Here is a 10,034-nt window from a genome sequence, read left to right on the forward strand (position 1 = left end):
CCCTCATACATGCTTTAGTATGAAGAAGAAGTTGAGACTATGAGATTAGACTAACTTAAACATCAAAAAAGGGGAGATTGTTAGTGCAATTTTCTTAGGTCAAGGTTAACTAGTTTGACTAAGTTTGAGTTAGCTCAAGCTTTAGTCTTGATGTTCGAGTTTTGATATTTGACAATATATGAAGATTATATGTGCAATTGTTCATTTGGGGAAATTGTTGGTGTAATTTTCCTTTGATCAATGTTGTTGGGATATGTCCGATGCGGAGTGTACTAAAACACGTTTCGTAAACATGCCCAGTGAAAAATAAAATAATAATTCCTAATTATTACATCATACACACCACACACATACAAGAATACAACATGCCAAATATGATCGTATAATTAAATTTTACGGAAAGTAAATTTACACTAGGTATACTTTACGGATGACCTGTAGCGAGAAGGATAACAACCGTAGTGACGTTATCAAACCTCACCTCTATTCGTATCCACGCCAAGCTCCTCAAGACAACTCCTTGAGTACAAGCCTCTCCTTGAGAAGTTACTAGCCACGAGCGAAGAAAAGGGATCAAGAGGAAGAAGAAGAGAAGCACACAAGGGAGAATTTTTTTTCCTTGTGGTGGTCACGACAACAAGAGGGAGAGCCCTCTTGTCGGCGGCGGAAGAGAGAGGTGAGAGAGAGAATGATTGGATTTTTCAAATGGCAATCAACCAAATAATAAAATTTATATCTAATTCTCTCTCAATTACATCTATATATAGACCTCATTAATGAGTTGGATTAGAAAGCTCAAATCCAACCCATTATCCCTTAACAAAAAATTAGTTCATTAACCCCTTGGTTTGGTTCACAACTAAACCAAATTAGTTCATGACTAATTCATGATTAAACTAAATATGGTCCAACTCTTCTATAAGAGATATGACTCATTCGTGCTTTCATTATGATAAATATTTTCATATTTATCTTATGCATGATCCAACCAAATATTTATCTCTTGATCTAAGAATCATATTCTTTAATTTGTTTTACTTCTTTTAGATACTCGTAGTGCGTGTGACCCAATAGGTTCTCAATTTATCTTGGTCATCCATAATTAACTACTTAATTATATAACGATCATGAGTGCTACCTAGTAGTACATCATGATCTCCAATTAGCCTAAAAAACATATTTGATTTCAAAATTAATTCTGAACACTTCAGCAACTAGAGTGACTCGTGCCTCATTCCTTTTCACTTGTCTTATGCCCACTTAGTTCAGGATATGATATATGTGTCAACCCCCACTAGGTTGACTACGTCATACCTAGCCTAAGTAATACTTCCTCATTCTACAAATTCTAATTACTCAAGTATATGTAAAAGAGTCTTATACTTTTAACATGTGATGCTTTGGCCAAAGACTTTGAGTAATAATCCTAACAAGTGCTCATAGGGTATACATCTTCTTGCAAGAAGTGGTGAATCCTCTGTGGGCTATCCAAATGTTTTAGATCACTTTAACTTATATCCAATCATCTCGGGTGCACACCTCGATAAGATGCTTGCCTATGATGTTAAAGTATAAGTCTCCATGACCAAGATGACTTACATACCTCAAGTCAAAGGAAATTTGTACTAGTGCTGCAGTAAGAACTTTCACAGACATATCTATATATGTAGAGAACCATATGAAGTCCTACAACGAGTCACTCCAATGAACTAGTTACCATAACTAGCATCCACGTTTAACTCTCAACATCCCAATGTCTCCGGCCTGTGAGAAAATAGTTGCTTAGCCTAACCAAGGAGTATAACCTGTTCTAGTCTTATAGAATTGATGATGTCCGAATGTATCAATTCGATGACTAGAGAAATTCCAATATGCTCATAATTGCACATGTAGAGATAATTACAAGTTATGATCTAATCACAAATTCTCTCAAGCTATGAATTGTATTGCGGATATTCAGTAAATGAGTTTAAGACAATTAAACATATAATATGCACTCAAATAGTGAATCTATATTTATCAAATAAATAGTAAAAATCATAAGGTGATTGCCTTAAGACATCCCTCAAAATTTAACAAAAGTTTGACTAGTTTGATGTGAAGAATAGTCAAGTAGGTCATGTTGGTGCAATCAACCTAGAAGGTTTTAATGTTCAACAAATATGTTTAAGTAAGTTTAATGGAGCTTGATCATGAGAAGTCCTAGTCGTGGCTAGGCAAGGGTGGAAAGTCAATTGAGTGACTAGTCCTAACTGTAGTTAGGCAAGGGAAGTCCTAGTTGCAGGCTAGGCAAGGAAAATCTCGGTAGATCATGGGTCTGGAGGACCTGATCCCTGGATAGCCGAATATTGAGACAAGGAAAATCTTGGTAGATCGTGGAAGCCAGGTGGATTCGATAGGTCTGGAGGACCTGATCCCTGAGTAGCCGAATACTGAGTCTTGGTGAGTGAAGCCAAGTGGTGACAATCTTAGGGGGAGATAACCTTAGGTAGTGAAAAGTCTTGAAGGAGTGAACTCCAACCACGGTTGATCGGATGCGGTTGACCGGACTAGCGGATCTCGGTAAATCTAAGTTTAGGTTTACCATAGTATTTTGTATTACTATTATTCCTGTTGGCTAATGTAGTATTGCAGGAAAAGTCTTAGTGGATTAGGCGATCAGACACTGAACAGACAAGGTCCAAACAGATATGGAGGATCAACTTTTGGCAGGTTGGTTGAGGTAATCAACTGGAGGAGCGACAATGAGGTCGTGTTCCTGAAAGGAACAACCTAAGGTCGCTGATCCAATTGAAGAAATCAAGAAAGTTTCCAAGTTGAGATCAAGACAGTTGAATTGTCTATTATTATTACTCATGCATTAGATATATTATTACTGCGCTAATATTTATTTTGTAGGATTATTGTCTAACACTATTTTGTAGGTTTGGCTTGATCAGTTGACCAAACTCGATAATCGGTTGACCGAACAAGGCCAACTCAGAGTAGATATTAGTTTAGACTAAAACAGAGCAGGGTCCGAGCAAAGCTTAATCGGTCGATCGAACCAGAGGATCGGTCGACCGAACCAGAGGATTGGTCGACCTATCAGTCACTCTTCCTTCTTTACTTCTGCTCGATCTGAACTGTGCTGAGTCATCAGGGTTCGGTCGACAGTTAGAAAATCCTAGTGAGTGAAGTTAGGTGATGTAAAGTCCTAGTGAGTGAAGCTCGATAGTTAGAAAATTCTGGTGAGTGAAGTCAGGTAAACGTCCTAGTGAGTGAAGCTAGACAAATGGAAAATCCTGATAAGTGAAGCTAGGTGAAAACCTGGTGAGTGAAGTTAGGTAGTGAGAAAATCCTGGTGAGTGAAGCCAGGTGAAAAGTCATAGTGAGTGAAGCTAGGCAGTTAGGAAAGTCCTGGTGAGCGAAGCCAAATAGATAAAAGTCCAGGCGGGTCAATGGTTGACCGGACATCTGGTGATTGGAAGTCCAAGTAGATCAAGAATGATTGGACACTTGGCACGAGATACTAAGTCCAAGTGGGTCAAGGTTGATTGGACACTTGGCATGAGGAGAAAAGTCCAAGTGGGTTAAAGGATTGACCGGACACTTTGTGGAGAAGTCCCAGCATGTCAAGGTTAACCAGATGAGGTGCCTAATCGATTAGGAAGACTTAATAGATTAAGCTTCAGAAAAATAGCTATTATGTAGGTTGCTGACGTGGTAATCTATTAAGAAAATTCTTAATTGATTAAGGCGCCAACAGTAACCCTAGAAAAGGATTTTTCATGCACTGTTTGATTAACTCTTCACTCCATCTTCTCCGTAGTTCATGAAAACTTAGGGCTGAGGTGTTGCTACATTTCCGAAGCTTACAAGAGGCATTCACAAGCAACAAGGGATCAAGAAAGAAGATTTTTCATTTGTGTTTGTGTATTGACTTCTTGTTTCAAGTTGTATTCCATGTTCTTGAGTTATAGAGGCTTCTCTGCCTCTAGAGTGTTTCCGAGAAAGAGTGCATTCATAGTGGATGTGCGAGAGAGGGACAGATCCTTAGATTAGTCATCTCGTTTGAGGTGGATACCAAATAAATTCATCTTGTTAGCATTGGAGGAGTTTGCTTCAAGTATTTCACTGCAAATCATCATCATTCGAAGCGAGTGAGCTATTCACCCCCTCCCCCCAACCGCTCTAGTTTCAAAGTGTCCCAACATATATAACAATCTATAAAACATTTTCATGGTATGTTAATTCAGTATATATTCTCTAATATATATTCATGTGCTAATTTGATATCTCACATCTATGACTCGTGAGTTTGAGTCATCAGTTAACATATATGCTAGTCTCGTATTAATATCGCCCTTGTATGTTAATACTCGACTAGAAATAATTAAGAGTATTATTTTATATATATTTATAGTTTCTCACAGTCAATTCAAATAATTGATATCCTATAAAACAAATCCTATCATTCTAAGGTATTATTATATTTATTCAAATTTTCATGGTTATAAAGTAAATATAATAAACACAAAATATTGTTTTTTTTTATTAAAATATGATACAAAGTCTCAAATTAATCATCTCATGATTGACTCTTATATTTATATTAACAGACTTCTCTCCACCTTACAACTTATTACCTGTCAATGACACCCATCACTTCCTACTGTTCCCACGACCTTCTATCAGTGTCTCGATTCAAATACAATTAGCAAGAATGATCGAACGAAGTGATAGGAGGAATTATAGTTCAAGAGAGACGCCCACAATTAGGAATGTTCTTGCAGCCTGGGTAACGACACCACCTGATAAAATGTTAACTAGAGAGGCGCTAGTGAGATTGATAAAACAGAATAACCGGAGGAGTGGGAATGTAGGGGAGACGTCCATAATCAAGAATGTTCTCGTGACCTGGGAATGGGATAATCGGAGTCTAGAGAGACTTCCATGGACAGAGAGGTTCTCATGGCATGGGATAGTAGAAGTTTAGGGGAGACACCCACATTCAAGGAGGTTCTCATGGCTTGAAATAGTAGGAGTCTATAGAAGACTTCCACGGGCAAGAGTTTCTCATGGCCTAGAATATTAGGAGTCTAAGGGAGACTGCCATATGTAAAGAGGTTCTCGTAGCCTAAAATAGTAGGAGTTCAAGGGATTTCTATGGGCATGGTGATTCTCGCGACTTGGGATGGTAGTAGGAATGATGAAGTAAAGTAAGTAGAGGGATAGTAGTCCATGGTATATATCCCCAACCGGGATTGTTCTCGTAGCCTAAACAGTGTGTTGATGACGTTCCTAAGTGGGGATGCTCATGTGCTATTGAACATGATGGGTTGACCGTCATTTTTTCACTTGAATAATCTGGTTACTAGGTCATTTTGGGGAGGTTCCCAAGAGGGATATTTCCAAGCTGTGCATTTCCTATCTAGTCACGTCTTTGGCGAACACGCTTAGATCCGTCTAAGTATATTTGGTCGGGTGGGGATTGAGAGACGCATCAATTTATTTGATAAATTTAAAGGAAAAGGAAAAAAAACCCTAAAACACATTGATGAGAGATTAACTTAGATTGATTTACATCTATAAAACTTCGGAGGAGAAAAACCCCACACAATTACACAAAGAAGGGTGAAATGATGAGTGCTCTCACCTCACCTCTAATGCCTTCCCCGCCAAATCCCGCCACTCTTCCCCGCCAAATTCCACCGTTGCTCTCACCTCACCTCTAATGCCTTCCCGCCACTCTTCCCCGCCAAATCACTCCCATACCTTGTTCCTCCCCTCAAAGTCACGTTCCCTCTCTCGATTCTTCTCTCCTCGCGTCGCCATGGACTTCTCCGCCATTGCTTCCAGGCTCCGCCTCTCGGGCTCCAAGACCCTAATCCGCAAGGCTAAGGAGCTTCGCCGCCTCTCAGACGTGCAGTTCGATTCCTCCATCACCGGTGTTGTGAGATATTTGTGTCTTCCCTTCCTCCATGATCCCTCTTTCTTGTTTACATCTAATAAACTCGTACTGTTCGAACAGGGCGAGGTTGCCAAGGCCATCATCTTCTTGGAGCTTGCAGCATCGAGGTATCCCTTGGCTATCCCCACTGGCAGTTTGTTTCGTTACCTCTGCCTCATATTCCTATGAAAAGGTGATGCTTTTTAATCGGAAATTGTAGGTTTGACGTGGTGTTTGATCGGCAAGCCGCGATAAAGATGAGCGGGATGTCAGAAAAGGCTTACATGAGGTCGCTTAACTCCATGCAGAATGGAATAGGATTCAGGTGGGTTTCTTTCAACTTTTCTATGCTCATTTTGATTCATTATCCATTTGCAAATCTCTGCAACATTCTTTTGTGTCTTCTTTTAGGCCAAGTCTGGATGTTCGGCAGCTTGGCGTTCAGTTTGGTTGTGTTAGGCTCATCCCGTTTGTGCAGAAGGGATTGTCTCTGTAAGATCTGAATCTTGCTACATTCTCTCCCACTTCTATATATCTTCTGGTTTAGTTATATGCTCAATTGTTTGCTTGCAGATTCTCGACTTTATCATAAGCAAAACTTTCATTTTATCCTTGCTTTGTATCTTAAATTTCTGTCCTCTGAAACTTTTAAGTCTGTTTAAATGTGAAATCACTAGATTGCTATGAAAACGGATTTAGCTTGGGCTAGGCCTAAGAATCAATCACCGAACAATTTGTACACATGAATTTTTTGGGATTGTACTAAGGAGACAAGGATGAGACTAGGGGTGCAAACGAATCGAGCCAGCTTGCAAGCTTTTTGAGGTGGTTCGAAAAATGTTTGATTTGGATTCAAAATTATTACATTCGAGCATAACTCGAAAGATAATTTTTTGAGCTGAGTATGAATCATAATATGTTGTTCAGTTATTCAGGAACCGTTAGCAAGCTAAACTTGAATTGAACTCTATCATGTTGTTGGTTCGAATATGCTTAAATTAAGATTCGAATAACTTGAACCGAACTTGAATCTGAGCCATTTTGAGCTATAGTTCCATTACTCTCAAATTAAGATTTGAACAACTCACCAAACTCAAGCTCGAATTTCATTTCTAACCAAGCTTGAGCCAAAGTTATTTGTATTTTTGAACTTTGAATTGAATTTGAATATTCCTTTTCAAACTTGAATATCAATATTTTTTTATATTATTTAGCCTGATTTGGTTTGTTTGCACCCCTAGATGAGACTTTTGCTATGTGAAAACTATTCTATGTAGATCGTCTAACTTAAATTTATCCACATGTTCTAAAGAAGGGTGTCAAAGAGAATTTGTACTAGATAAATTTTCAGATTTATTTGTGCACATAATCACAAACAACAATTTAAATGGAAAACTTCTCAATCCGTTTCTTATCAATCTTTGTACTTATATTTATATAGCTACAAGGACCGATATGTGGCAGCAATGCCACCTTCCCGTCGATCCACCACTGATTTCAATCGTCCAGTATTTACAGCAGTTGCCTTCTATTTGTGTGCTAAAAGACATAAGGTAATAGACAACCTCTGTTCCTAGGTTTTGTTATTCTTCCTTTCCTTATATCTGTATACAAGAGTTTCTTTATGTATTTTTATTTTATCTTTGATTTTTAGCTGAAGGTTGATAAGTTGAGGTTGATTGAGTTATGTGGCACTTCTCAATCTGAGTTTTCTACTGTAAGTCAGATGCCATCCTTCAGATAAATCTCAATGTTTTTTTCTCTTTCACTGGTATGGTATATATGGATTGTTCACCTGTTCCAGGTTTCGACTTGTATGAGTGATCTCTGCTTCGATGTTTTTGCAATTTCAAAAGAAAAGAAAGATATTAAGCTTGTGAAGAGTCATAGAGGTGCGTGACTTTGATTATATATGCTATAACTTTGCATCTCAAAATAGTGGTACGAGACTGTAACTATTAGTGCATGTAACTATGTAGTAGATACTGGAATTGGGAGTTTCTAACAATGTATATCTTGATTATCCAGAGCTTTTTGATGCCTTGCCCAGAAAAAGGAGACTCGACAATCACTGTGATGCCCCTTCTCATGATTCTTCTGAGCATGATGTAGGTCTTGCTTTCATTCTCACATAAACTTAATTAACTTGGAAATAGGCTTTCTATTTGACTTTCAGTTGTTCCCTAGTTGCGAAAGATTTTTTCATTCAATGTTAATCTTTTTTAGTTATCTAAACCTATTGGTTGTGAATCGTCTAAAGTTCTTCCTCACTTATACCTCTCATTTGTGAAGTTGTCAAGAATCTTGAAAAGGGACCTCCATACATTGGTAAAAGTAAATAATCTTATGTTTAAGTTAATTAATTAAGCATGATTTGGTTCATAAGAATCTCAAGAAAATATTTAAGGATAGATATATAAAATGATAAGATCTATAAAAAGTGAAATGACGGGGTATGAATTTATTAGTCTATCTTTGAGCATTCTCTTGAGATAAATTAGTGATTATAAAGTTATATTTAAGTATAGATGTATAAAATGATATGACTCATAAAAAGTGAAATGTTGGGTTATAAATTTATGTATTTATCCTTGATCATTTTCTTGAGATAAATTAGTGATTATAAAGTCATGAAAAATAATATGTTCAAGAAAAGAATCTCAAAGATAAATATATAAAATGATGCAATCTATAAAAAGTGAAATGATGGACATATCATTACTCTAAAGTTATATGCATAGAACAATAATTCTATGGTCATAGAACAACAAACATGATAATCATTGTATATGTTTGGTAAGATGCACATTTGATTCACTGTGACATATGAAATCAAATAACATTTGGATGATTTAGTGGAATAACTCCTTGTTTGACTTGCAGCTATCATTCAACCAGAGATACAAAAAGATAAAGAAGCAATCTTACGAGAACTTGAAGGTTTCAGTTATTTCCTCTAACAATTCTTGAACTATACAAGCTTGTGCTTCGGCAGTTTTCCTCAAGTTGAAGAAACAGGCAAAGCTCAATTTCATTACCAAATCTCCGGCTTCAATATCATTAGATGCTACTATATAATTGAAGAATTGAGATTGTTAAAACTTTTATAACTTCATCAAGTCATTTTATGCAGTCAAATTGGTTTTTTATTTTATAAGTTGATGTAATTGGGTTTTCATGTTTGAGACAATCATTTGTTTACCATTGATTCAGCTCAAACCTCAAACTAGTGTGCAGTACTCAACTTTGTAAAGTGAAAAAATGAACTTTTCTTGCTTATTCAATGATAAGTGGTGAAAAAGGTTTTGAATTATTTTATTGTGTAAATTGCTTGGTTTTGCATTGATGTTTGTCGTTAATTTGAAAGGGAAACAAGAAACAAGTGATTTGGATTGCTTTGTTATGGATCACAATTCATTTTCATCATTTCTATTGCCTTTTAATTTTGCACCTTCTTGCTTCAACTTCCCTTTCTATTGTCATTTACATTAATCCTATTAGTTTTTTCTGGACGGTCTAGTGGTTAGTGTATGAAGTGAATCATGACATGCGCTAGTCACTATTCTTACATTTACATCAATTCACTATTCTTACATTTACATCAATCCTACATTCCTGAGGTTATGGTGTAGTGGTTAAGGTCTTTCAATGGGTAATCATACATTTACTATAGGAATGTTTCTTTAATGGGATGACAAATTTAAGAATGTTAGTATTTTCCAATTTATCTTAGTGGTTGTGAGAAATTTATGTGGGGCCGAACTGATTACTTTCAAGTTTAGTTGGTTCAAAAAGTTGTATACCTAGATTACAAAAAAAAAAAAAAAAAACATCAATCCTATAATTTTGATGGAACGAATAAAGGCTAGAGTAAATCTTTGAATCATATCAAACAAATTTATTAATGCTTGTTTTCTTTTTATTTATGTTGCATATTATACTCTTGATATTTATGACACACACATGAGCATCTTGAACATCTAATGCTTTTATTGTCTTTGTTTGTTCAGGAGGATTGTGATTAAGTGCATTGACTATTCATCTCTAGCCGACTCAAACAACCATCACATTTGATGAAAGAAGGAATATGAACAAAAATAGA

General features: G+C 36.6%; 1 protein-coding gene across 2 annotated transcripts; it reads left to right on the forward strand.

Moving 5' to 3' along the window:
* The first annotated feature begins 5,632 nt into the window (after window positions 1-5,632).
* LOC122007853 (origin of replication complex subunit 6-like) lies at window positions 5,633-9,156 on the forward strand. Of its 2 annotated transcripts, XM_042563379.1 has the most exons (9): window positions 5,633-5,935; window positions 6,014-6,060; window positions 6,153-6,257; window positions 6,344-6,424; window positions 7,374-7,485; window positions 7,587-7,649; window positions 7,737-7,824; window positions 7,961-8,040; window positions 8,816-9,156. In XM_042563379.1, the coding sequence occupies exons 1-9, from the start codon at window positions 5,717-5,719 to the stop codon at window positions 8,900-8,902; spliced, it is 882 nt and encodes a 293-aa protein (XP_042419313.1). In that variant the 5' UTR covers window positions 5,633-5,716; the 3' UTR covers window positions 8,903-9,156. The 2 variants fall into 2 exon arrangements, with proteins under 2 accessions (XP_042419313.1, XP_042419312.1); XM_042563378.1 differs by having other exon boundaries at window positions 5,633-6,060.
* Window positions 9,157-10,034: the final 878 nt, after the last annotated feature.

The sequence above is a fragment of the Zingiber officinale genome, chromosome 8A (assembly GCF_018446385.1).
Source record: "Zingiber officinale cultivar Zhangliang chromosome 8A, Zo_v1.1, whole genome shotgun sequence".
NCBI classification, from domain to species: domain Eukaryota; kingdom Viridiplantae; phylum Streptophyta; class Magnoliopsida; order Zingiberales; family Zingiberaceae; genus Zingiber; species Zingiber officinale.

Bases quoted from the DNA above. Each gene is read 5' to 3' on its own strand.
- LOC122007853 (XM_042563378.1), top strand. From the start codon at position 5,717: ATGCCTTCCCGCCACTCTTCCCCGCCAAATCACTCCCATACCTTGTTC. The intron at 7,825-7,960 runs GTGCGTGACTTT...TTGATTATCCAG, and splicing joins GCTTGTGAAGAGTCATAGAG to AGCTTTTTGATGCCTTGCCC. The intron at 8,041-8,815 runs GTAGGTCTTGCT...TTTGACTTGCAG, and splicing joins ATGATTCTTCTGAGCATGAT to CTATCATTCAACCAGAGATA.